Raw genomic sequence first — 27326 nt, forward strand, 5'->3', positions numbered from 1 at the left:
TGCATGGCAGTGGCTGAGGCCAGAGCCTGGCCTCGTAAAGGAAAATACTGCAGGGCACTGTCTATGTGGGTTTGTGCAAGAGAGCCACAGGAATGCCTGGGTTGAGGCAGGAACATCCCCCCCACCTCGCTCGCAGAGGGACAAGGCATCTACAGAGTTGGCTCTAGTAGCTTTGGTGTGACGTGATTGGTGTGCATTGGCTGGCGTCAGCCAGGTAAGGTAAAAGCTGCTATGTAAGTTCAATAAATACAAAGACAAGTCCTGCTCGTTTAGGTTAAATGGGAACCAGTATCCCATTTGTAGGGCCTAACACCACTGTGTGTGAGTCTGGAGTGCCTTTAGGTGAGACAAGCAGAGATGCTCTTGGCTAGAGAGGTGGCTTATGGAAATTAAGGAGTTTTAGCTTTGGTGGCATGGGAACGAATGAGGGGCCACCCAGAAGGCAGGAAAATCAGTTAAATACTCTGAAGTGGCCAAGGATCCTCCAGTACAACCAGCATGTTTGTCACCAGATACGGAAATCCAGATGTCACAAATCCATCTGGCTCAGGTTGTTTACCTGCAACTCCCCACCAGCTCAGTTTGGAAAGCTTGATGCTGCCTTCCTCTGAAAGCCACATCAGTGAACACCTCTCAGACACGGACAGAGCGGGGACAAAAGAGAGAGAATGATTTTGTAATACTGCTAAAATGGCTGGGCTGACAGCTTCTGGCTGCTGGGTTAAAAGCTTGTGTGATAATATTTTCCCCTCCTGCCAAATTTTCTATAGGTAGATCTCAAAGGTTGTAAATGCAGATCCTCTGGGGAAACAGACCTGGAGAGGAAGATGCTGATGTGGGTATCTGAATGGGAGAGCCTCTAAAATCCTGGGTTGGATTCTGCTTGTAACTGGTAACAGAGCTGTTAAGTGGGAAGTTGTAAAGACAAACTTAAAAGAGACAGCCTGGAGTGGATTCTCATCCTTTGTCCCCCGGACGTTGGCTTGAGTTCAGGAGAAAGTGCTTTAGCCTCATTTGGCTACAGGTGCCAACAGGTCTTGTGTTTATGCTGTGGGGCTCCATTTCTCCTAGGAGCATTCTTCGGTGGGCAGGGAGCTGAGCTTTGGCCGGGCCCCACTGATGAAGGCATCTGCTTCAGGTGTCACTGAGTTGTCACTGTGGCTTCTAGAGGGCAGCACCTTTGTGCTACCTCCGTTTGGCTTCATCTCACCATTGGTGCTGCCTGGTCCTCTTGCAAAGAGCTTGGAGTTTCTCAAGGTGCTGGCAGAAACTGCAGGGAGGGAGGGGAATGAGAGGGAGGAGGTTAGAAATGTTTTATTCACACTCTGCTTCGCCAAATTGTATGAATAAAACCACTTACGGTGTTTTGGCCTGGAGTGGACGCTGCTGATGATTGTGGGTATTGGTTGCTCCATGCTGTGAATGCAAGGACAGAGTGTGAGGATGCAGAGAGATACAGAGGACTGGAGTTTGGCCCACGTGAGCTGGGCTACACGGGTAGAGCCAAGTGCATGGTTGGGTCATGAAGGCTCAAACAACAGCATCTGTGCAAAGCATCATCTAGGGAAGTGCTGACCCTCCAATCTGGGGAGTCTGAGGAAAAGTTCAGAGCAAGAAACGGGGCCGTACTGTAGGGGGACTGCTGGGATTTGTTCTTTCTTTGATCAAACCTTCAATACCAGACTCAAAGCTTGGGTTGTCTGCTTTCTCCCTAGGTGTTTGGGTGCATCCCTTCCCCTCTTCAGGCACAAAGAAGCCCAGCTTACCTGCTCTCCTCCCCTTCCATCAGCTTCCTGTAAGTGAGGATCTCCACATCCAGTGCCAGCTTGATGTTCATGAGCTCCTGATACTCTTTCACCAGGTGAGCCATATCCTCTTTGCTCTTCTGTAGGGCTTCTTCTAGGTTGACCAGTTTGGCTTTGGCATCCTTGAGGGCCATCTCGCCGTGCTCTCCTGCTTCTTTGATATGCTCCTCTAAGTACAGGCACTGGTGTTGCAAAGGGAGAAGGGTGGTGGAGGCATTAGGTGTGTTGTAGTTTCAGACCTCTGTGTCACAGTTTTGTCACCCCCACCCCAGGACACACCTGGCTCTTTTGGGACACGATGCAGGACCTCAGCTTCTGGATCTTTATGTTTAGGTCTGCAATCTCCCGTCGGCTGTCAAGGAGGTGAATCCCGTAGGTGCCTGACTGGGTGCTTCCTTCGTTCAGCTGCAGGGGAGATGGAAGAGGGGGTTATCTGCACGCCTCCTCTGCTGTAGCAAAGGAATCTGTGAGGATTCCCACTGCCCTTGAGGAGAAACACCTAACTGGAGAAAAATAGTGGGTGTGTGGAAGGATTTAGGGCTCAATCTCATATCCTCTTCTGGCTGGGGCTGTGCCAGGTGTAGAGCAGAGTCTCTTGGGGTTAATCACATTCTTTCTTGCTGTTTGGAGGAGCACCAGTGGAAGGTCATTTGCATCTTAAGTGGCCAAGCTGCTACTGGGAGATGGCTTTGCCTTTCTCCACTGATGGTGTGGAGAGCCTAGAGCAATGAAACTCCTAATTTACACACCTAGTGAGGAGGAGGTGATCTGGGTTAGCACCCTGTCCCTCCCTCCATTCCCAGGTATAGTCTGTCCCTCCACATCTTGCTGATTCCTGTAGTTTCTAGGCTGCTCTCTCTCCCTCTTCTTTCCCTGCCTCTCCCCAGTATCAATCAGATAAGGAGACAAATACCTTTCTCCTGGTAAGTGCTTCAGCCTCCTCCCAGCTCCGAAGAGCCAGGGCTTCATATTGGGCCCTCACTTCTTCCACAATTCTGCTCAGATCAAGTTTGCATGCATTGTCAATTCCCAGTACGACAGAAACGTCCTTAATTTCTGTCAGCAGCTCCTCGAGTTCCTGAATAGCAAAGAGAGAAGAGAACTGAACTCCCAAGTGGTCAACAAAGCTACAAGCCAGGAGAGAGCGGAACCCTGGCAGATCTGCTGTGCTTAGCTAGGCAAAGCATCTTCCATATGCAGTGTGGAGATGGTGAGATTCCCCAGGTTTCCAGTCTCTGAAGTTTGGAAGCTGGCATTATTTTCTCCATAAAATCCAGACTTGGGCTTGGGTTTGGGACCTTTGGATACAATCTGTTAAAAGTGTGACAAGGTAGTGCATTTGTACTGCATCAAGAGCAAGTTAATTGAACTGATGATCATGCTTCAATATCTGTCAGTATTCAGATAGTGGGCATATATGTCTTGGGCAAGAAATAGCGGGGTGTGAATCATTCTGCAGGCTAGTGGTGCTAGGAAGATGTCTTTGCCAAGCTCTCCCGCAGTATCTAGAGAGGCTGTGGCTGCCACTTCTGTTGTTATAATCTGCTTTGTGTCTGGTAAGGGAGAAACAGGACCCTTCTCTGAACACATCCATCACTAGCAGACCTATTCCACCCCCCAGAGCTGCTCTCATATGCTGGGGAAGCTCAAGCCAGCGTGGGGGAAGCAGGAACGTGGGCCTACAAGCTGTGGTATCACTGGCCGTGTTGTTTGCTCTTGATAGCTGACTCGGTCACAGCTTTAGGAAAAGGAGCAAAACAATGATGAATGCAGACTCCCCTCAGTGAACCTGAAAAGGACCCTTAATCCATGCCTGGAAAATGCCCTCCTGGGTGGTTTGTATCCAGGCAAGACATGACTTGATGTTGAGCAGACGGTGTACACAGTCACTTGGCAGCTCCCCCCCGGCCCCAGACTGCTCCTTCTCTTATCAGTATCTCTGCAGTTGCTTCTGATTTACACCAATGTTAAAGAGAGCAGCATACATCTCTCCCCATCTCTTAACCTTTCATCTTGATGTTTTTGTTTTTCCCTTTTGTGCTGAGGGCTCTAATCTCTTTAGAGAAGCATTTGTATACCTTGTTTGCCTTGTCTTCCCCGTATTGGGGAAACAAAAGGCACCCTGACATGGTGATTCATGAATAACAGAAAAATACCCCACCACTCTTCCAAAGAGCAGGATTATCAGTGTATTTTTTCCCACTGGTGTTTAATCATTGAGCCTCTTTGTTAATCATTAAGCAGGTTAATAGCTATTTGAGAAAATGCATGTTTATTGCAAATACTTGAGCATCCTCTGCCAGGGAAAAAAAAAATAAATTAAAAGAACCTGGTGGTTTATTAATGAGGATTGAGGCTGGGATTTTCTTCTGATTCGTATCAACATGCTGTGAACAAAGCTGTCAAGCAAAGTTTTCCTCATTTGCCTTTCCACTGAGTCTGTGTGCCTGTATGTTGATGTCAGTCAAATCAACAGCTACAGGCGAGAAAACGACTAACCTGAAAACAAGCTATTGAGAGGAGCGGGCAGAGAGAGAGAGGTGGAGGATAATTTCTTTGCATGAAGTATGGGTAAAAAAAAATGCAGCCTTCTGCCAGGATACCAGTGTGGAACCTGGAGGAAGTCAGCTCAAGAAGATCCTCGCAGCAGGATCTGATTTCCAGCTACTCCTGTGAATTGCCTTGCACCAGGAATAATCTTATAATTCTAGAGAAAGTAAGGCTTCATGGGTAGTTGCAGGCAGGGTATGTGTTCTAATGCAGTTCTGATATTATGCAGGTCCTTCTGTCTCTCTGTGCCTCAGTTTCCCCACAAGGAATGTTAACATTCCTCTGTCAAGCATTTTAATTTGTTTGTATTGGTAGAATTCAGACAAATCATTAGTATTCCCATAACACTGCCGAGCCTGCTTGGTAACATTCTACAGGCTCCGAGTAAGTGGCTGTAATCACTTCACCCTGTTTGAGTAGATACAGGCACGCTGCAGCCTTTGGGTTTTTCTGAAGGGCTGCAGACTCTGTATCCTTCCCCCCTTGGTGAAATCATACCTGACTGCACACTTTTCATTTAAGTGGAAATGGAATATATTGGATTATGTTAAAGAGCATCCGGCACCTCACCCAGGTTCACCACAGCTTGTCCTGTTTTCTTGTGAGCCCTTCCTCTGAATCTGAATAGAATAATATTCAGCTCGCTCATGACCTGGGGTGCTTGGTCTGAAAGCAAATGCTGTCTGTGGGGGTTAGGAGCTGAGCCCAAAGCCAGAATTAGTTGGGGATTCGCGACTGTTAGAGGGGAGACCCGCTGGAGCAGCCTCCCTGCAGGAGCTGTGGGGCAGAAGGAACATCCTGATCAAATATAAAATGGAGCTGGTTTAGTTCAGGGAAGAGGATTAGCTCATGAGACCCTGCCTTAAGTCATCTATTGGCTGTATGCAACACCATGCAATCCCCCTGGACAAGCTGTCATTTTGGTGTGAATCCTAAACAATGCCCTCTCTGTGGTGCAACTGTCCACAAAAATGCCATTTTTTTGCATAGTAGCTTGTGTGTTCCCGGGCCACTCTCCCGATTGCATTTTTACCTGCTCATAGATGGTTTTTTTCAACTCCATCAGCTCTTGGAGCCCGCTGAGTTTTACCTCCAGCTCGGTTCTGTGCAAGGAGCTCACATCTAAATCCTACAGGAGATGGAAAGTTTATTAATCAGTAGTTTGTAACAAGAAGTCTTTCCCCCTGCCACCTCTCCCCCAGCAAGTGCCCTGCTTGCTATTTATTGGCAGGTACTCGTGAAACTTCTCTCCTGCTTTACAACCAGGGAGGCTCCTTTGTGGACCTTTTTCCTCTGCAGGATTTTTTTTTGAGTGAGCGCTTCGGTGGAAGTCTTAAATGAGGTAGGGTGGAGAAGGAAACAGGCAGGGCTAGTCTGTACCCACTCATCTTTTGTTCACCACAAAAAACACGGCTTATTGAAAACTCTGATGCCGTCCACAAAAGTCACCAGAACTGCCCTTACTGGCTGATGAGTGTGTCAGGGAAAACATGCAATTAGCCATAATAATCATTTGCGGAGAACGTTTCCTCTGTCTAATAATACCCTGCATTCCTGCACCTTGATTTTTTTTTTTTTAATGTAAAGGCTGTGCACAAAGCCTCCCATTTCAGCCGACATTCAAATGTTTAAACAGGGTGTGGCCACGCGACAGGAAACAAAAGCAAACACGTTTATCAGTTTCCAGCCATTCCCAACCTATGGTGTCATTCGGAGAGAAAACATGCCAGGGAGGAGAGGTGTTGCCTCGGAGGGTCCTGGGGTGCAGACCCCTCCGGGCCAGGTCTGGCCAATGCAGTTGCAGTGTGGTTGGGTGCAAGCATGGTCTGACCCCCAGGTGCTTCCACCAAGAGCCGTGGGGCTTTTCTGTAACCACAAGTGGCCCAGACTCACTTGTACTTTTCCTATTGAAAAGGTGACTGTGTTCACCGCTCTGCTGTCCTCCTCAACACCTTATTACCCCACAAAACATCTGTGGTACAAGGACTTGGGCCAGAGCTAGCTCTTGGCTGTTTTAGCTGAGCCTGGACCATCTTGCCTCTCCAGGCTCTTCTGTGACTACACAGAGCTGGTGTAGAGCCCATCCAGATGAAAAGCTTCTCTCGCCACTGACCTTTTTGAGCTCCATGAAGGTGTATTCCATGCCGCTACAGAGGCGAATTTCATCCTCATATCTAAGGAGAGTGAAAAGAGCAGTAAGAAATGGCACGTGGTGAAAGCCTCTGTGATGCTGAAGGTTGCCTTGCTGGCCCCAAAAATCATTGGTATCAAATCAATTAATCAAAAAAGATGATTAAGGGGGTGGAACATCTCCCTTATGAGGAGAGGCTGAGGGAGCTGGGTCTCTTTAGCTTAGAGGAGACTGAGGAGAACCTCATTAATGTTTATAAATATGTAAAGGGCAAGTGTCATGAGGATGGAGCCAGGCTCTTCTCAGTGACATCCCTTGACAGGACAAGGGGCAATGGGTGCAAGCTGGAACACAGGAGGTTCCACATAAATATGAGGAAAAACTTCTTTACGGTGAGGGTAACCGAACACTGGCACAGGCTGCCCAGAGGGGTTGTGGAGTCTCTTTCTCTGGAGATGTTCAAGGCCCGCCTGGACGCGTTCCTGTGTGATATGGTCTAGGTAATCCTGCTCCGGCAGGGGGATTGGACTAGATGATCTTTCGAGGTCCCTTCCAATCCCTGACATTCTGTGATTCTGTATCAAAGCTTTCTGCTTTTACTATGATGTCCCACCTCCTTGACATACACTAGACAGCAAGGAGAGATATCTCTTAGGTGTGGACATCTTGGACAAGAGAGAGGATAACAAGCTGCCACATGCCAGCTGCTCTGTAGTAACACCACGAGCGCTTTAAGTCTGAAGAGCCTCAGAGTAGAGAGGAGTTCGCTTTAATTTAATTTGAGGGCTAAGCAACCTCAGGTTACCTCACATTTGCCACAGAATGAGAGTAGGCATGGAGAAGTGGGGTGTGGTGAGTTATTCTCTGTGAAACCCAGTTGCATGCCCAAAGACTCCTAAATCTTCACTCTAAACCTTCCTCTTCTTTTTTTTTTTTTTTTTTTTCAAGTATCCTCAGCATTTAATTTCCAGAGTCTGAGAGTCTTCTCAAGTCTTTGGCTTGTGAAAATTCCAAGAATACTGGACTGGTGTCATAACTTACCTAAATGTAGCTCAATTTGTGAAGTAACATAGGACTTGGTAAAGCAATTTGTGAAAAACAGTGGCCACCAAGCAGAAGGTGACAAAAACTGGACAGGATAGGGTGGATTCCTAATAGCTAAATATCCAGCAGAGGAACCAACCCCACAGGTATTTAAAAACAGGTTTGATAAGGCAGGAGCAGCATAGCAAAGACTAAGTCCAGGAGCAAGTGCATTCCTTGATGGCCAGCAGCAGACATGAGAGGGTAGCTTAGGGAATACACCAACCCTTGTTGGCTCTTGGGACGAGCATATGGCTAGCCCTGGTGTCACTAAAAGCGGGTATATCTGACCAGGAAGCCACAGGGTCTCTTTTGGGCCTGGTGTGTGACCAGCAGCGGTTGGTTCGTTTGCTGTGCAGGAGCATTATGTGATGGGTGTTTGGTATCTCCCACTGTGCTGCTGGACACGCTTTGGGAGTGTTGGATCTTCTGCTGAGACCAGAGCAGGTTGCACTCTCAGGGAGGTCGTGGCTTCCCTACTCTTCCATATCTCAGACTCCTCTTATCCTAATGTGCACGTGGCATTTCCAGGCTGTGAATTAAACCTTTCAGTGCTACTTATAGATGTCACCAAATTGATATGGGGAAGACTGAGACCTTTGGGAATGAGGTAAAGTGGCATCTCCTAACAGAGTGATGATGATAAAATGGGGAATGACAGCCATATTCTGTTCTTTGGTGGCCTGGTGCATCATCACTCCAGTTGTACAAACCTTTAGGAGAAAGAGGAGCTGTGCACAGGAGCAGAAAGAGGAGAAGGTACTGGGAATGCAGCACCAGGGATCGCATTGCAGGGTAAAGGGGGTAAGTCATGCTCATGAGCTGACCTGAAATATCAAAAACAGTTCCCTGGAGCTGTTGCTTCCTTGATAGAGGGGATAGTGAGGGCAGGGAGGGGATCTGACAGTCACAGGCTCTACAGTTAGGAATTTCTAAGGTTCCTCTGGAGTACCCCTATGGTGTTAAACTCGCCCTCTCCTTGCCTGATTTTATAAGGCTAGGTAGCGTGGCTAACGAGATTTACCTGTCTGGTTTCTCTGCTCGTTAGCTGGAATGTTAGCCATGCTGCCAGAAACTATGTATTGAGCTTAATTACAGCCTGCCACTCTTCCTTCATCCTCATTGCATCTCAGCCCAATCCCAGTCTGTCCCAGCCTGCCGAAGCAGCTTCACACATTGCCGGGCGCTGACATAATCTCGTATATTGAACAAACACCACTCCTGACTGAAAGAGAGCAGGCCCAGCCAGCCAAACGTGCTCACTGCACGGCTCCGGAGGGACCTGGCGGCCGGGAGATGACTCACAGGGGGATGGAGCATTCCACATACACATTACAGCATTTATCTCCTTAGAGATAATCCTCAAGCAGTCAGGTATTAAGGCGTAAATCCATCCCATCGCAATTCATGCACTTAAGACACACTTGAGACAGGCAACTGGTCACCTTGGGCTCCTTCCATAGTCAGTGAAGCAACATCAGAGGTGAACCAAATCTCAGGCAGGCTATGTTCCTCTCTGGATGTGCCTTCAAGACTACTTTAGGGTGAAGATATAGTGGTGGGATGGATCTGAGCCTGGTAGCATGAAATTAAGCCAGTCTTCCTCTTGTAGAGCAAGGAAATGGGGCAGGAAGCAGCTGAAAACCAACTGCAGAGGTTGAAGGTAGAGGGGTGTTGACTGTCTACTCTTCAGGTGTCAAGATTTGACTAACACAATCCCAGGATCTCAGAAATGGATCCTCTAAGGGCTCTATGCCCCGTATTTTCCTGCAATATCTCCCAATGCTACACCAGAATAGGGCAGCACATGCAAAAATTCCCTGCCTTCTCATTCAAATGGGTCTTTGCATGTACAAATCGCACGTGTGGGGAGCTGAGGCAAACACTTGTGCAGATGTTCACCTCTGGGCAGTCATCCCTATTCGAGTATGTTTCAGTATTTGATATTTAGCTTGACTTCCTAAAGAAGCAGGGTTTGAGATCCCGTGGCAGCCTCCAGCCCTCTTCCCTGTCCCCTCTCCATTCTTTCAAGTTAGACATAAGGAAGCATTTCTTCTCAGAAAGGGTCATTAGACATTGGAAGGGGCTGCCCAGGGAGGTGGTGGAGTCACCATCTCTGGATGTGTTTAAGGAAAGACTGGACATGGCCCTTAGTGCCCTGGTCTAGTTGCCATGGTGGTGTCAGGGCAATGGTTGGACTTAATGATCCCAGAGCGCTCTTCCAACCTGATTGATTCTGTGATTCTCTGTGTTTGAAATTGCTGGTCGATGGCAACCTAATTTGAGAAGGAGGTGCAAGTGTCTCAGCTAGTTAAACCACCTGTATGGTTTTTGGAAAGCAGTCCCTGGATAGAGAAGATGGATGAATTAGGGCCTTACAGAGGGGCACTGACAGGCAGATTTCACATCTTAAGTGATCTCTTGGGCAGCAGCCTGCTTGGGTGGTCACTGTGTGCATGGCGTGTCTCATCTAGAGTGCTGCAGCTTGGATGAGAACGTAACCAGTTAAATTTGCCAGTGAAGTTATTAGCTTTTCCTCCCCCAAAAAATTTCCCTTGGGAAAAGAAACCTCTGGAGGAGTTGGTAGCCTCCAAAATTTGCATGGTTTGGGCAGACCATTTGCTCCACAAAAACAACTGGGCTGAGGCAGCCTTGTCGAAGGCGGCGTGCAGGACTCAACAGAGCCAGTGTGGGTTAGGACGGGGTTGGATCGGTGCCTGGAGAAGGCTCGGCAGAAGCAGCACTTCTCTCCCCGTGAATCACTAACCGCTGGGAGCAGCACGGTGGATTGTCACTGTCACAGAAATCCACCTGCGCTGGCTTTGGGTGTTAACAGCACCCAATGACAGGGTGGGTTTTGCCTATTTGCTGCTTAGGTCACCCCTGGCAGAGCTTGTGCCTTGCAGCTCACAAATGGGAGAAAGCGGAAGGGGAAGGCTCCGCAAATGAAGGAGCAGGGTAATTTCTGGACGCTGTTTTCCCACGGCTGTGTAGTCCCACAAAGCGGGAACTCTTCTCAAGACCGATAGTTGGGCTAGTCATAGCCCGTTGTGGATTCTCTGCAGTCTAGTACTGTGCATGTGCTGCATCCTTCTCTTCTGTGTGTGTTGGGTGTGGGGTGGGTCCTGTTCCTCTAGTCAATCTCTTTTTTTATTTAATTGAGGGATGTAGCATCCCTATCATGTCTTATCCCATTGTCCACCTAGGTAGTAATTGTCCAAGAAAATCAAAAAGTAGGGGGAAACAGACAGCCTGTTTGTGTAAGCACCTTTATCCGTAAGAAATCAGGCTGAAAAATAAATGAAGTGCCAGGTGTAGGCAATTAATGAGGCAATTACTGAGGACAAATATGAGTACAAACTGTGAGAGCAGATATGGGTGACTGATCTGACATTTCTCCACCAGCCCAACCATTCTCCTGTCTACGCTTTCCTGCCTGTCAGGGAATAAGCCAAGAAGTATCTTTTATAACTGCAGGGCCACAGAGCAGTTACTTCCTCAGGGAAGTGCAAGGAAGACCCAAGTGCTCTGGAGAGGGATGACAGGTCTTAAACTTTTTAGGGCAGGGAGTAAATGGCACAATCCGATTCGTGGCTTTGATCCAAGCTCAGGATTGCTACCTGTCAGCAAAGCGAGCATCAGTGAGCCCAAGTCTTGTGGTGAAACCAACATCCAGATAAAGAGCAGGCAGACACCCGCCACGAGGAATTTGGGGATTTCTAGGCACTTGGGTATCAGCACATCACTTCTTGAAGGATGCTGAGCGTAATTATTTCAGCGTAAGGTCAAGAACCAAAGTCCTAGTTCCTGTTCCAGCTTGCTCTGTGAGCTCAAGTAAGACATTTAACTGCTGTGTCTCCGTTAGTATGTCTGTAAAGTGGAGGTATCAGTCCTTCCCCTAATTTGCAGGGACGTTGAGTAGCTGGTTTAATCAAATTCTGCAAAGAGCTTTAAGATCCTTGGGCTAAACTCTCTGGAGAGGACACTTATTACTTATGCATCACTTCGTACATCAGGAACAGGTTTGGGCTATTACTACAGTGATGTCTATCAGTGCCAGCAGAAGGGTAGTCCCTTTGCAACACTGTTCTGTTTTGACGGTGCCCATACATTGCTCTTTGCTACAAATCAGCATGGAAGACTCCAGAGATCTTGTGTAGGCAGATGGGTGTAACTGTAAGGGAAAGTATCTAATTGCGGATTCATCTGTGGTATGCAAATGACACCGATAATAAGAAAAGCATTGTCTCCTTGAATGAGCCATGGCACATCTCAAATGCTCTTTATCTGAAGATCTCAAAGCTCTTGGCAAAAGCTGCGATAAGCACGCGGCAGCTGGTCGTCACTTGAACTTTCAGCTACCTTAATATTTTCTGGCAAGAGGTTTTCTGGGTAGAAGTCTGACTTTTTGGTCAAAGCAGAATTTTGCGTTAAACGTTGTGGGGTGAAGAGGGAAAGGAAGGGATCTTAGTTAATACTAAGCAGCCTAGATCCATAAAATGGTTTGGGGAGAAAGTTCTGGTTTGTGATAATAGTGTGGAGGATAAATATTTCTCTGTTTTAGTGGCTCTTGTTCCTGATAATACTCATCCCCAGAGCTGTTCTCTGGCTGGAGACAGCTCTCAGATGCCCTGCACTCTTTGGTATTTCGCTTTTTATGGGTTTTTCCTTTGGTCTCTGGTTAATCAGGCAGAGGCTAGGATGCAGACTTCTCAAATACACAGTTATGTGCACACCAAAGTAGGAATTTGTTCCTGTGAATAACAGGCTGGCTGTGTTAAATCAACCCCACGCTACTCTCTGTGCACGCAGCTCAACTGATACCTTTGAAACACATTCCCCCTTGTCACATCCAACTAGGTTAGACACCTACTTGCTGCGAAAGTTATCCATGGTGCTCAGGACCTTTGTCAGCTCCGACTCAAGATCTTCTTGCTCGTTGTTGAGCGCCTTCATCTCTTGATTCATTTTGCTCATGTACTGATCGTAGATGGCCTTGATGTCCGACTCGGAGTGGGAATTGTTTTGATCCTTCAGGAAGTTCCACCTCGTCGTCAGGATCTTGTTCTGTTGCTCCAAGCACTGGACCTGCAGAAGAGATTTCAGAGACGTTAGTAATACCAACAGCCAAAAGCAAAGCTTGCTGCTCCTGGCAGGGCAGGAGACGTTGACCTGGAGACCTTCAGAGCAGTGAGAAGCTGCTGGCATCAGCAGAGATCTCCAGCTAAGAAAGAGAAATCCCCTGAAGGTCAGGCCTGAAGATGGAGGGTTATAGGGACTTTTAGAAGCTTTACACATTTCCTACTTATTAATTTATTGATAGAACATGTTCACATCAAAATGAATGAGCATCTCATTAAGTCACTGAAAAATAAGAACTGTTCAATGCTGTTGCCCTTTGTCTGTGAAAATATTGAAGTAAAGGCTGAAAATCCACCGCAGATCATGCACAGATGTCCAGGGTGAATGGAAGCCTGGTTTACTACCTCAGAGTGACATAAACAAAGGTAACTCCTCTCAAATCTGTACGATTACACCATGGTGAAGTTTGAGTAGTGAATCAGAGTCCTGGTTTGTGTTGCAAAGCAACATACACAAGGCCTATGGGAACTCTAGAGAATAAGCGAAATAATTACAGACTCTGCATGAGGTCTGTGTGTGTGCGCCTGTCTGCTCGAGAGAGGATACACTGCGTTTTCATACACCCACCGTTTGATCAGTCTGGCACTCTTCTTTCCCAATATTCACAATCTTAACAGTAATGCTCAGTGTTTAACAGTTTTCATCTTCAAAGCTCTTGGCTAACTTCAATTAATTATCTAATTGCTACCTCTCACTCTTAGGGCTCTGTGAACAAAACCGAACTCCTTCAGTCACGTGGTGACTTTGTGAGTTGCCTCCAACAGCATCCTCCACTTTACCATGGAGGTGACTCAACGCCGATACCATGTCCTGTGTGGTGTGAGCAGCATCTTTTGGGGAAAGAACTCTGAACAGAGAGAAGTGGGAATAGAGAGCAGCCAAGCAAAGCAAAAGCACTCAGGTGCTCACAATTTCCAGCAGAAGGGATGCAAGTGTTGGGATCTTCCAGGTCTCACTGTTAGAGACCTAATCTTTTCTTCCTGATATCTTAACACATGGCTGTAGACATCCCATCAGTAGTCCAGTCTGCTGACTGGCTGCTATGTCCTGGCACAAAACCAGGGTGGCACACTGTGTGTGTGTGCATGCGTGAGGCTGAGAACCAGAGGATGATGCTGCAGCAGAGCCAGAAAGGGGCATTGAAAGTGGCTCAAGTAAGTGGCCTCCAGGGCTACCAGAAGCCAGCTGGACAATTTGCTCTCTCCATCTGAGGCATCTCAGGGATTGTGATAGAGCATTCTGCAGCAATGCTGTGGTCAGCAGGGTTGGGATCAACCTGTGGGATTGGCTGTGGGGAACAGCCTTTTATTTTAGGGCAGCTTCCCTGTTTGCTGCTGGGACAATAAGTGATTGAATGCATTAGCTGTTGTTCTAAGTCCATCTTTGACCCTCAAATCAAGTCTCAGTTCCTGACCTTGCTCCTAATCCTTAGTTGCTCTTCTTTTTCCCCCTCACTAACTCTTCAGTTTCTTTCCTGTTCCCAAACCATACCCATCCTCTGGGCTGAACTGCTTACATCTTGGCTTCTTATACAGCATCCCTCTTAGCAGAAATTCTTCCTTGCAAATTCTTTTAACGTGAGTTTTGCAGCAGAAGGATCACCCAAATCTGGCCACATTTCCTGACCAGAAGAAGAAGTGACCAAAGCTTGATCCTCAGAGGCCTCTACCTCTGTGCTGCTCAGGCTAAAGGTAGGGCTTCAAACAAGGGCTGCATCACTTGGCAATTCCTTGTCTTCCACCTGGACATATCGGGATGGAAAATAAATACTAGCAGGTCTGGAACAGCCTGCTAGAAAACCATCAACAGCAAACTCCTAAAGTTAGTGTGGTCAATTATCTGAGGAATTAGCCACTCAGGCTTGAGACCATCTGAATTCCTGATTAAAAAGACAAGTTCTCTTTGACAAGGAAGTGTCATTACTTTCCTCTGGAATGAGGGCCTGAGGCAAATGGCTGAAGTTTGCCACTTGATGTACCACTTGAAGCTACAGCCTTCAAAAGCTAAATGCAGGAGCTGCTAGCACTAAAGTCAAAGCCACCCGACTAAGGTGGGGTGTTTGTATCTTCTGTCCATCAGGCCCTGTAATGCACACTTATCAGCAGGCCACCAGATTGGGTTTATCAGGAAACCTGGAGACTCTCTCACTTCTTCCATCCCTGTTTGCACGGAACAGGCTGGTGTATGCGGTCGGGCTCATGTACAAATTGTCACTATGTGGTCTTGTCCCATCTCCCCTACCCTCATCCTTTCTGCTGAGATCTGGTTTCTGAGCAGGGCTAGCATCCACACAAACCCCGGCCTCCTGATCTGGATAGACAAAGGACCAGTCCTGTAGCACATGCAACACAACCCACCTGGGTGATTTCCAAACCAGGAGGTTTCCATATTCACATTGCCAAGATCTATGCTTGGAAGAGCACAGACCTGGAGGCTGCCATGCCACTGCATCTAGGGTCAGCCCCCTGGTACCACCACATGCCTGTTTGCACATGTAGGTGGTGTTGGTTCACAACTACTCAGTTTGGATAGATGCTATGGGAGATGGTTCCCCCACCCTTCTCCTTCCCACTGTGAATTCAGGTCCTCTTAGAGGTAGAATTAAAACCAAAAAAAAAATCCCAAGCCGTACTAGCTTGGCATTGAGTGCCTTTATTGTAGACTGCAGTGAAGCAATCCTAGGAGATTACCATCTGTTTACAGAGCACCAGGGCTTTGCAGAAACCTGCCTCGGCTGGATGAGTTGTTTTCCTTTGAGAAAAACCTTCTGCCTTCTCATGGATCTTAAGAGATGAAAGCGACACTTTCTTGGCTAAGCACGCAACCTCTCACAATAAAAACCACAGAGGAGGGAGGTGGGTGGGGGGTCTCCCTTGCCCACCACATTGCTATGGAGGTGAATTTCCAGCGCTCTTTAGCACTCAGAGAAGAATTTGAGCTGCCGCCTTAATCAGTGTCACTGCCCATGGGTGTTTGTCCACTATGGGACCCAAGGCCTGCTCTGTCTGCCTCCATGCCTCTGCCCTGCTGCTCAGGCAGGGCTAGGTCCTTGAGGGCAGAGCTGCCTGTCCTCCCCAGGGACCCGTGGGGGTGACAGGCACAGCAAGGAAGATGCATGGACTGCCTGATGCTGCTGACCACAGATGCGTCCTGGCTTCACCTAGAGATGATGCTAGCCCTTGTTAAAAGAGATAGCACTGAAGGAATAACTAATTGGATCATTAGCCTAATATTCAGAGCCTGGTAATGGTCAGCTGCAGGCCTTCATAAGTCTCCTGAGAGACTGGTTAGTGTCTGCTTCCCCACCACCATCCTCATCCCCATGTTGTACCATGGTCCTCAGTAGCTCACCTTACCTTCTCAATTAAGGTCACAAACTGGTTGTTGAGCACCTTGATGTCCTCTTTCTCCTGCTGCCGCATGGCTTGGAAGTCGGGGTCAATATCGAGGTGCACGGGGGCCAGGAGTCTCCCATCGATGGAGAAGGAAGGGTAAGAGGAGCATTGGTATCCACCATCTCCATGGAGGCTGAGAGTGCTGTAGCCATTGCTGGCCACCCCGTTGGGACTGCAGCGGCCCAGGCGATCCGGGGAAGTGCTGGCTGCTTTTCCTCTGCTCATCTTCCCTGACACCTCCCAAGAGGAGAGGGAGCCACTGGTGAAGGCTGTGCAAGGGTTAGTCATGCTCAGCTTGTGACTCTGCAGCTCGAGGGGAAGGGAAGGGAGGGAAAGGGGGAGAAAAAAAAAAAAAAGAGATGAAGTTTTCTTGCTGCTGCTGCCTCAAAGGGAAGGAGAGTAGTGGCACGCTGAGGAGTTTGGTCGGCTTAATTCCTGTCTCCTCAGCTCGTGGGTTGGCTAATGAATTACAAGCACCTGTTCTCCTATGTTCATTAAACGGAGGAGGGTGTAACCGTTGATGTAATCCAGATCAACCTGTTGGCTTTTTTTTTTTTCCCTCCTCTCTCTGTACCCTCCTTTCTTCAGGAGCTTGTTTGTGTGGTGAGGGCATAGGCACTCGCAGCAAAAACAAATCACTCACAGGTAATTCGCTGGGCCCCAAGCGGCTGCTTTCCTCATCCTTAAATGGTGAAGAAAGCAAGCAAAGGTGCAGAGCCGCAGCAGGCTCGGGGAGGATGGCTCTGAGCATGGCTGCTGCTCTAGTACTTGGCACTTGGAGCCTGGGTTCAGCCCCTGGCTGGTTTCCAGCCAAAATCTGCAGGAAGGAATTGTGATTTTTTTTTTTTAATTTTTATTTTTTTTTTGTGGGGGAGTGTTTAAAATCGTAAAGAAAGAGCCTGAATTGGCTAAGGGTAGGAGTCTGGAAAAGCATCTCAAGCTCATCGTGATTAGAGGTGCTCACGGTCTTCCTTTTGACCGCACAGGCACATCATGGAAGCTTCTGGTGCTCGGAGTGTTTTAAGAACAATAGCTCTGGTTTTGAGACTCCTGGGTGTGAGGACCAAGAGTCCTGAGGTTATTCAGTCATCTGGTCTGGCAACAAGAGACCTTCAAAACCTCTAGACACCAAGTTGCATCTCAGAAGTGCCCAAGTCAGTCTTTGGCTGCCACACTCCCGCTCCTTGAAAGCCCTTGAAAAGCTGGCACTGGAGACACCAAAAACCACTGTCTTTTAATGAATTCGAGGCTGCTAAGGTGGCACGCCCTTAAATACCTGTTTGGACTGAGGTGTAAATCAATGTTGGACATGGCTTTCCTGAAAGCATTTTCCTGCTTTAATTCAGTTTCTCATGTGAAAAATCAGGACAGAAGAGCATTCTGCCTCTTTTTGTCTATTGCATTGCAGCGTTCTCAGGAAAGGGGGTGGCCTTCTCTGGCCAAAATGGAGAATTTCCATTTTGTGGGAAAGCTGCTGGTTTTACAGTCTGGTTCTGCCTCATGTTGGAAGACAAGCTGGGAATTTCCCTGCCAACTGAAGGGAAAGAAAGCTTGGATCTGTCACAGACCTGCTTCAACAAGAAATGTATCTGATGATGTAGTAGTTTCTGTCTGAAGGACTTCAGAAGGAAGATGACCCATTCCAGTAAGGTTAACCTTTTCTTCAAGCCTAGTTTCAATATTTTGCCAAGAACAATGTGCTTTCACAGGGCATGCCCATCTTGCCAAAACACCCTTTCCAGGGAAAACAAAACGTTTCCCCTGATGATCCATTTGAATACCAAGTCCCTCACTCAACGGATCCTTGGCAGGACTTTTCAGTTTAATCCTGACAGTTTATTTTAAGGATTGAAGCAAAATCTATGACTGGGAGATGACAAAGCTCATGGCTCTTATAAGGTGAGATGAGATTATCTATCTCATCGTGGGCTGCTCATTTGTGGCTTTGTGGTTGCAGGCACATCAGTGTTCCTGATTAGCATCAGGTCATGGGGTCACCTGGCAGGTTTTTTGCTTCATCTGGTGCTGAGGGCAGTTGTGATGGGTCCTGAGGAAGGATCCCTCTGAGGGAAGGAGATAGAGGTGGAATTAGGCTCGTTCAATTTAATAGCGGCTGGGAGCAGTGCTCTGCACTGAGCCAGGCGGGATGTTACACGATTACGTTTTGCAAGATCCGAGAAAGCTCTGCTGGCCATCGCATCAGCAACCACATCTGCCTGAGCATCAGTCCCTGCTCTTTTCTCTTCTAAGTGTCAGTTCTTTCTCTCCCCCTTTTTCTTTGTTTTTCTTGAAATGAAGTTTCTAACACTGTTTCCAGCCCGTGAGGATATCCAGTTTGGCTGAAATGGTGTCTCCCAGTGCAGAATGGCACAAAAAACTTCCCTGTGATCAAATCTAATTGTAACACGTTGCTTGGTGCGTTTTGAGTCCCGGTTCCTGTATAGCATCTTGTACTATATCCCAAATCCTCTCTATTAGGTGCTAGGGGCAGAGAGGCGAATCATTCTGCCACAGAAAGATGCAGAAGGATGATGGCTTAGGATAAAGCTGCTTTTAATGCTTGGGAAGGGCAGGGTGGAAAGCCATTTTCCAATGGGAGCATTGGGGCCACTCTACTCTGAGATGAGCAAGGCTTTTCAAAGTCCTGCCTCCTTCCAGAAGCAAGGGTATAACTTGCAATAACTCTCTAAGAAAGGTGTTTGCAAGTGGTCATCTCTGCTGGCAGGTGATGTGAGGATGGGTGAGAAGAGCTTGCAGAGGATTAACATGCTTTCTAACCTCTCCCTTCTGGGTGCCAAGGCTGAAGCTCCTGTTGTCCCACCTGCTAGGCAGAGGGGTGAAGCGGGGATCCCAGCTTGCCCCGTTAAGGTGAGACACTGCTGTTCATGGTGCTGGGTCCTAGGGGGACCCTAATTTCAGTCTAGCCAGGGCATTGCTCCATGTCGATGCCCAGTGGCCTGATGCTGAAATGATTCTGCTCTTTGGTGTCGTAGGTGCACTTAGCTGTGCAGAAACCTGTCACCCCATGCTGTCTTTTCAAGGATGGAGAAGGGAGGGCTGCTTTACACAGTGGCAGCCAAAGCCTTGGTACATGTTTCTCTCCCTTGCTGTCTTCCCTGCCCTATGGGAGAGGCATTGCTGACTCAGGGTGTTTCTTCCCTTCCTGCTGATGTTCTCGATGCTCCTCCTCAGCCAGGTATTTGGTTCAATTTGGAATGGTCTGGACTCTAAAATCAGGCTTTAAGATTTGGCGCCAGCCTTCTTGGCTGCACAACAAAACAAGCTAAAAAAGGATGGGGACAAGAGGAAGGTGGTAACAAGGTGGAGAAGGCTCTGGAGGATGCGATGAAGGGTCCAGGCACCTCCAGCTAAGCTGTTGTGTCCTCCTACTTCCATAGCATTGCTGCCTGTGTCCTTGCAGCCTGGTCTAGCTTGTCTCCTGATCCGCTTGGATGGAGTCATCACCATCCTAAGATGCTGAGTGGTCCCAGGATCTCCCATTCTAAATATGTCTGGAGCAAAGCAACATCTTGCTTTGAGTTTGTAGTGTGGTTGTTTGGTAGGTTGAGGTTTGGGGATGGGCACAGAGTGGCTTAAACCATCACGGGGTGGCTTGGAGGTGCTTAAACCTTTGCAGACAAACCTAGAGAGTCTTGTCACCCTTCCCTTGATACATGGAGATTTATCCTGGCCATCTGGAAAATCACCTTTCAGGGTTATTGGCTCAATACGTTTATGCATAGTAGAATAATTTATTTATCAAGGTTCCATAAGTAATTGCTGTTTATTAAGTATGGGTAATGTATGAAGCATAAACAACAAATCAGCATTTGCCCCAAGGAATCTGAATGATTAAGGTTAAGCAAGACAGAGACAGGGCTGAGGGCTGCAGAGTGCCGCGGAGGTAATGAGTGGGTCAGCAGGACTGACTTAAGCCTCATCAGGCACGCGAGGAGCGTCTGGAGTGGGAACCGCGGGTATTAAGCCAAATGATGCATCGCAGGGGAATGGCTGATACTGCGGCCACAGGTAGGACAAGGCAGAGCAGCTGCAAGTTCCTGGTTCCAGAGAGCCAGGTTCAGTCCACCGAGTTCACTTCAGGTTTAAAAAAAAAAAATAAGAAGAGGGCCGATTTTGTTCAATGTTTGTTTTGCTTTTGTTAAATTTGGCTGCTGGCCCTCATCCTGTGACAGGAGAGGCATTTACCTGCTCTGTGGCACAGGCTGGAGATAGGTTGATTATACGGGCTCACAGGCCAGCAGCACTGCCCAGAGCTGGCTTTGTGGTGAGGGGCTTTGATTGCAGAGACGCCTTAGGTCAGCTCTGTTTCTCAGCCCATCTCTGCAGTGCCCAGTGGAGAAGGGAAGGTGCTGGGCTGGGCTGGAGGCATGCCCAGACCAGTGCTGTGGTAGGACAGCCAGGGACACACCAGTGACCACAGGGCTTGCATGCTAATTTGGCCACGCATGTGGTTTGCCATTGCTGTCCTTGTTTGACCCTTCCCAACCCTGGGGGACAGTGAATGGGCACTGAGGGGAGCGCTGTAGCCACCCTGCTCATGCGTGGTGGCTGGGCACAGAAGAATGTCACCCCAGACTAGGGGTCTTTGTGGACCCTGGTTTGGGGGTGGTTGGGGATAGCTCTGCGGCCTTCCCTAGCTCTGCTCCATCCCTGCTCTTTCCTTTTCTCTCATTTACTCTTTCTTTACGTGCTCATCCACCCTTTTAGTGTCACATTTCCATTCTCACCTCCTCCTTTCAGCCCTTTATGTGCCCACCCAGAGCCATCCACATCCCCTTCCTCCTGCCAGGAGACAGACAGGCTGAGAGAGCTGGGGCTCTTCAGCCTGGAGAAGAGAAGGCTCTGGGGAGACCTTCTAGCACTTCCAGTACCTGAAGGGGACCTACAGGAAAGCTGGAGAGGGGCTTTTTACAAGGGCAAGTAGTGACAGGACGAGGGGGAACGGTTTTAAACTGAAAGAGGGGAGATTGGGATGAAATATTGGGAAGAAATTCTTTGCTGTGAGAGTGGTGAGACCCTGGCCCAGGTTTCCCAGAGAAGCTGTGTCTGCCCCCTCCCTGGCAGTGTTCAAGGCCAGGTTGGATGGGGCTTGGAGCAACCTGGTCTGGTGGAAGGTGTCCCTGTCCATGGCAGGGGGTTGGGACTGGATGGCCTTTAAGGTCCCTTCAAACCCAAACCATTCTATGATTCTGTGAGTCTATGATTTCTGGGTGAAACAGTGAGTAGCTAAAACTCTGCCAGCTAAATCACTTCCCCCAAAATAGTCGTCACTTGCAAAGAATTTATAGAAGGGTTTGGAAGGCAGGACGGGACGTGCCCACGTCTGCTTCACACTCAGGAAGGTTTCCAACCCATCTGCTGCGCTTTTGCTCACGTAGTTTCCAGGAAATTTCAGGTATTGGGGAAAAAAAAAAAAAAAAAAAGTAGGGCTAATTAAGTGGTGGTGACATCACTGGTTTCTGCTGGGGTGCTGCAGGCTCTTCCCTTCCCACTGTGCAGAGAGGCTGGGCGATACCTTCCGTGCCTGGGGCTGGGGAAGTAGCTGCTGGGTGCTAGATCTCCCCCAGGCAGCTGCATTAGGAAGAATTTCTTTTCAGAAGGGGTTATTAGACATTGTAATGGGCTGCCCAGGGAGGTGGTGGAGTCACCATCTCTGGAGGGGTTTAAGACAAGACTGGACATGGCCCTTAGTGCCATGGTCTAATTGCCATGGTGGTGTCATGGTTGGACTCGATGATCTCTGAGGTCTCTTCCAACCTGGTTGATTCTATGGTTCTGTGATCTCCCAAATAAAGGGACTCTGCTTCATCTTAGAAACCGCTGCTTTGTGGTCTCAGTTGAAGGCTGTCCTGAAGTCTGTGGATCTCTGTGTGTTCTCGGCTGCCCATCACCCGCACTTGTCCTTGTGTCAGCCACTCTGAGCCCACTCTTTTGAACTATGCTGGGAGCACGAAGGTTGCTGGTTCCTTTTCTAACAACCTGTCCTGTTACTTTGGCAAATGGCTTCTCCGTTCTCAATGTCTCTGCTTGTAAAAAGAGCATAAATGAGGCACACAACGTGAGGATTTACTGCTTAGTGTTTCTCAATCCACGCTGGAGCAAATTACTTCATCCCTTTTCCACAGCACCCAGTATCCACCACTCTGATTACAATCTGGCTCTGTGCTCTTGTGTCACTTTTAATTAGGCATTTTGTTTCTGCATTGTGTGTCATTCTCACATGGTTTGCAGCATAAATAATGATGTATTGTGTTCCAGTGGGTACTGCAAACCTTTAGCTCTTAATGAGGTTGCATGGATATTTATGAGGCCATCTACCTGTTTTGCCACATGCAGGTTCTGAGGCTAGAACACGCTGGGATCTTTTTTTTTTGGGGGAAAAAAGTCCTGAGACATCAAAGTGATAGTTAGAAGGTGGACGTTTGCATTGGGAATTGCAGAAACAGATCCTTTTGCCCCAACGTGGGGATTGGTGGCTGATCAGAGCAATCCCAGCCTGCAGTGACTTCTCTCCTAAAATTATTGCAGCAGGAGTGAACCCAGAAATTTAAGGGATGGCACATGAAGTGAGGTGTCTTTGGGTGTATTTTTTCTCTGCGGGGACGGGGATTTTGGGCTCCTGCTGTGTTTGTCATCAGGTGGGAGCCATGAGCTGGGAGCAGGGGCATGGTGAGGGTGGGAGTGGGAGAAGGGGATGGTGTCACTGCGTGATGCAGCAGCTGCGTTAGGACAAACTGAGGGACGATTTGCTGTGGGATCCCACAAAGATCAGGGCAGGAGCTCCTTGTGCTGGAGAACCAGTGCCTCTGTGCCCACACACTTGTGGCTGCCCTGTGCCGGTTCTTTTCAGAGGCCACACGTCCAAATCATGAAACAAAAGATCGGAGTTTATTTTTTTTCCCAGCCACTTATGTGAATTGGATCTCAGCCTCCCACTTTTCGCCTTGTGCCACCAACACCTTTCTGGACTAAGTGCAAAGCGGACGTTCAGCCATGCCTACACCTCACCACAGCTTTCCTGGGGCTGTTTGTCGTGCTGCGTACTTCCCAAATGATGCAACCGAACCCCTCCAGAGCACGGGCAGAGAGATGCAGGGCATGGCCCGCTCTGTTCCTGGTCAGTGCATGAATTACTGCAGAGCAGCAGTCGCTGTGTGTGTGGTTTTGGTGCTGGGTTACCCCCGGGGGCCAGTTAACTCCTGGAGCCTCCTCTTAGCAGTGCAGCATGTGGTTGGGAGCCGCTTGCCGTCCCGACGTGTCTGCGAGGGAAACTTTGGCACCAAACGGCGTGCCCTGTAGCGTAGCTCAACAGGTTCAGAGCGTGCGGGCGGCGCGGGCACGGGCCCAAGTCAGCACCTTGAGGCAGAGGCAGGAATCGCCCACTTGCTTCGCTCTGTCTGGGCTTTGCGAGGATGGTTATGACGTGGCACAGCCAGGGCTGCGTGCGACAGCCCCGTGCAACCTCACGTGTGTGTGTGTGTGTGTCAGGGCCATGCCGGTGCTAAGCCCAGGAGCCAGTCTGTAATCCCTCTTAAATCTGGTACCAGATCTGATTCATCCTGATTTTTAACTCCTGGGGTGAAATTCTGCGCAACTGATTCATGCCTGGCGCATGTAAACGGGAAGCTCAGTCCTGCCTTGAAGGGCCCTTACGCCTTTTTTCATACCTGGTGAAGCTTTTCTCCTGCAGTGAGGAGCTGTGTGGCCCACAATACATGGGAAGGAAGCGTCCTCAGCATCATGGAGAGCTGGTCTCACTCTAGGCACTATTTTACCTCTTCTCCTTTTCCTGCCAGGCCTCTCTCCTCCCATGCTGTCCTCGTGTAACGTGGAAACCTGCCGCAAGCGGTGCCGATGGCTGGAGGTAGCTTTGGGGTGCTGGTGGGCGTAGGGAGGAGGCGGTTGGGTGCTGGGGCTGGAGGAGGTTTCTCTGAGCAGCAGGCGTGGCCATGGGTAGCCCCAGCTCCATGCGATACTGGACCTGCTCTTCCCTCCCCTCCCACAGACCTGGAAAGTGTCATTCATGTCATAGGCAATGTGAGCAGGTGCAAGATAATTATAATTCTAATTATTATTGTTATTGTTGAATGTATTGATTATGAAGGTGCCTGACACAGACCTACCACACCCTCTGCTGCCATCAGCACCCAGGGCTTGGCTCCCCATCAGGTCCAAGGCTGCAGTCTTGCCCTTTGCTCGTACTGTAAAACCTGATACCAAGTCCCAGGGTGGGAGAAGACCAGAGGAAAGCAGGGGTTACACCTTCCTTTTGGTTTTCGTTTGGAAGTTGCCAACTGTGTCATATCTGGGTTAACAGCTGGGTGCTGGAGCAGCGTGTCTTGCTGGCTGAGATATAGATTTTGAGATAAAATACCTGGCTGGTGCGACAGCAGACAGGTGGGAAGTACTGAAGCCCACATCTTGGGAGCACAGTTCTCCTTGTTTCTGTATTTCCATGTTTGCATCTGTAGGAAAAAAACCCCTTGTCTCCCTGAGAGCTGAATTGGCTCCTCTGTAAGCACAGATAACCATCTCAGCTTGGTGATTATAGCTGTAATAAAATACTCATAACAAATTAATCGTCTGGATTTTTTTTGCCCTTCTGTTCTGACAGTGACTCATCTGGGAGGAGGTCCTACACCTCTTTGGCTTAGCCCCTCTGTCTTTCCTTTTCTGCTTCTCTGCCTTTCACAAAATTGTTCGTGTGTTCACAGGTTGAGCTGTTTTGGGTAGATCCTGCAAGGTTCCCATTCTTACAAGTTAAATGTGTTAAATTCCTGCAGTTGCACATGGAAAACATCCCTGCTGTGGACATCCCTGGTGGTTGTCCAGGAGAAACTGTCTCTGGAAACCGCAGCTGTAGCAGGAAGACAGTTTACACTGAATGTGATGGAGTTTTTGCAATCCAATGGCCTAAAGATTCAAATGAATATTTACAGCCACCTGTTTTGTGATGTGTCGCTCCGTGCGTAGGGAGCGGAGGGAGGTGATTACTCCTGCCTCTCCCACGTACTTCCTGCCTGCGGGACAGTTTATCTCTGAAACACCGCATACAGTTCTTTGTTTTTCTTTGTTATTTTTCTTCCTTAGGAGCACTTCTTGGGCAACAGATCTGTTTGGACAGCTTTGATTTTGCAAAAGATCTTGGAATTCCTAATTGGGGCCAGAAGTTGCGGAGCAGCTTTGTTCCCTTATAGTCACCAGGGTGAAGATGGTTCTTTGTGTTGTGGTAGCTATTAAGAAACCCAGTCGTTGTCCGCAATTATGTTACGCCAAGGGCTGTACAAACACGGGCGAATTAGGATGGCTGCCGTGTTGGATGCTTAGTATTTTGGGGGAAGTAAGACCTTAATCCTTCCGGGCAAGGGGCAATGGGTGCAAGCTGGAACACAGGAGGTTCCACTTAAATATGAGGAAAAACTTCTTTACGGTGAGGGTGACCGAACACTGGAACAGGCTGCCCAGAGAGGTTGTGGAGTCTCCTTCTCTGGAGACATTCAAAACACGCCTGGACGTGTTCCTGTGTGATATGGTCTAGGTAATCCTGCTCCGGCAGGGGGATTGGACTAGATGATCTTTCGAGGTCCCTTCCAGTCCCTAACATTCTGTGATTCTGTGATTCTGTGATGGAGGATTCCCCCTCCCTGGAAGTGTTCAAGGCCAGGTTGGATGGGGCTTGGAGCAACCTGGTCTAGTAGAAGGGTTGGAACTAGATGATCTTTAAGGTCCCTTCCAATTCAAACCATTCCATGATTCTGTGATCAGTTGGTGTAAAGTGGCATCATGCCATTGACTCTGCCCAAGCTGCGTCAGATGAAACAGAATTTTGATAAGAGCATTTCTCATTGCTGACTGTGCCAGATCATTTCTCTCCTTCCTTGCTCCATTCACTTCGCGGCATTATTCTTTAACCTAGGCATGAACCAGGTCCACAAACTCCTGTAATAATGCTGTGTACTGTTGCACTAGTTTTATTTCAGCTCCTATAAACTGGTGGTGTTCCCTTGACTGCAGTGAAATGACCTCACGGTTTCCATCTGCTCTCAATGGAGCACATTAGTTTACAATTGAGTTAATTAACAGGAACATAAGAAGATCTTCTCACGCCATGTGCAATCTCATTGCCGCAGGCTGTAGCGAGCAGGAACGAGTTTAACCAAGGAATGGACCAATAATGGGGAGAGAGGACCAGCAACAGCGGTTAAACGTGCTGGTCAAGATGCAACCTCCAACTTGGGAAGGGTTAAACATGATGGCTGGAGGCTGGAGAAATATGGCCAGAGGAAGGCTCACTTTATAATTGCCCTGTATTTTGGGGCTGGCCAGCGTGTATTACTGGCTCAAGATAGATGGACTCTGATCTGACCTGGCTTGCCTGCTCTGTCCCGTGTGAGTATCGGCAGAGGTTAGATCAGATCAGCTGTTAGGAACTTGAACAGACCAACAGATTCAACAGGCAGGACTCAAAAGTCGCGTATGATTTTATGGGGACAGAACATGGATTTTTCCATTCTCTTCTGAGATGTGCCGTTCCCAGAAAAACTGAGCCTATTGTTACCAGGGCTGGCGATTTCACCTCTGCTCTGAGAATTGTAGGGTTTTAATTTGTTTGTTTGTTTGTTTTAACTTAAGGCTTTAGCTGTGGGAGTGACTCTCAGCTTTCATGTAAAAATTACCCATGTAATTATGATTATACATAATTATAACTATATTTATAGTTATTCCTTCATGATTTCTTGTAATCATAAGATCTTATAATTTGGGGGAGAGGGGAAAGAAAACAGCTTTCAGTGCATGTAAAATAGGCTGGAGGGGGGGAAAGTCCATAGCTTGAATTCTTGCGCCATGCGTCAGGCACAGAGAGCTTTTCTGATGAGCTGGTGCCCCGCCACACGCTGTGTCCCCGGGAAGGATCCCTGCAGCCCATCTGCGTGGGCTGGCTCGGCTTGTTTGTCCAGGAGCTCCTGGCAACGGGCAGAGGTTCCCATTGCTGCAGCCACAGCGTGGGGTGTAAACGCTCCTTCTGCAAACAGGACAGGAGGCACACGGGGCTCGATCCGGGGGGCAGGGGAGCGACACTGCTGTGCTGAGCGGCTGGAAAATGCTGGAGGCGGGGAGAATCCAGCAGCAGCAACTCCTTTGGGGGTTAAAGTTGTTCCTGGAGGTGCTGGCGAGTGGTTTTGTGCTGCTGTCTAAACA

At 48.5% G+C, this 27326-nt stretch overlaps 2 protein-coding genes across 5 annotated transcripts in view; one reads left to right on the forward strand and one right to left on the reverse strand.

Moving 5' to 3' along the window:
• The window catches only part of LOC137669033 (keratin, type II cytoskeletal cochleal), a 62121-nt gene that overhangs the window by 20332 nt on the left and 14463 nt on the right, over nucleotides 1-27326 (forward strand). For all 4 annotated transcript variants that reach the window (XM_068410897.1, XM_068410902.1, XM_068410899.1 and 1 more), the window contains one exon: nucleotides 1716-1861. The gene's annotated coding sequence lies outside the window, so the exon portion shown is untranslated. The remainder of the gene's footprint in view (nucleotides 1-1715; nucleotides 1862-27326) is intronic.
• Nucleotides 1068-16394, reverse strand: LOC137669042 (keratin, type II cytoskeletal 80-like). Its single transcript, XM_068410912.1, has 9 exons — nucleotides 16068-16394; nucleotides 12443-12657; nucleotides 6469-6529; nucleotides 5389-5484; nucleotides 2719-2883; nucleotides 2085-2210; nucleotides 1767-1987; nucleotides 1361-1416; nucleotides 1068-1270 (listed from the first exon to the last, which is right to left on the reverse strand). The coding sequence occupies exons 1-9, from the start codon at nucleotides 16392-16394 to the stop codon at nucleotides 1068-1070; spliced, it is 1470 nt and encodes a 489-aa protein (XP_068267013.1).

This window comes from Nyctibius grandis, chromosome 11 (assembly GCF_013368605.1).
Source record: "Nyctibius grandis isolate bNycGra1 chromosome 11, bNycGra1.pri, whole genome shotgun sequence".
NCBI classification, from domain to species: domain Eukaryota; kingdom Metazoa; phylum Chordata; class Aves; order Nyctibiiformes; family Nyctibiidae; genus Nyctibius; species Nyctibius grandis.

Bases quoted from the DNA above. Each gene is read 5' to 3' on its own strand.
- LOC137669042 (XM_068410912.1), bottom strand. From the start codon at position 16,394: ATGACTAACCCTTGCACAGCCTTCACCAGTGGCTCCCTCTCCTCTTGG. The intron at 6,530-12,442 runs GTAGGTGTCTAA...CACTCTCCTTAG, and splicing joins ATGGATAACTTTCGCAGCAA to ATATGAGGATGAAATTCGCC. The intron at 2,211-2,718 runs GTATTTGTCTCC...TCTCCCCTGCAG, and splicing joins AAGCACTTACCAGGAGAAAG to CTGAACGAAGGAAGCACCCA.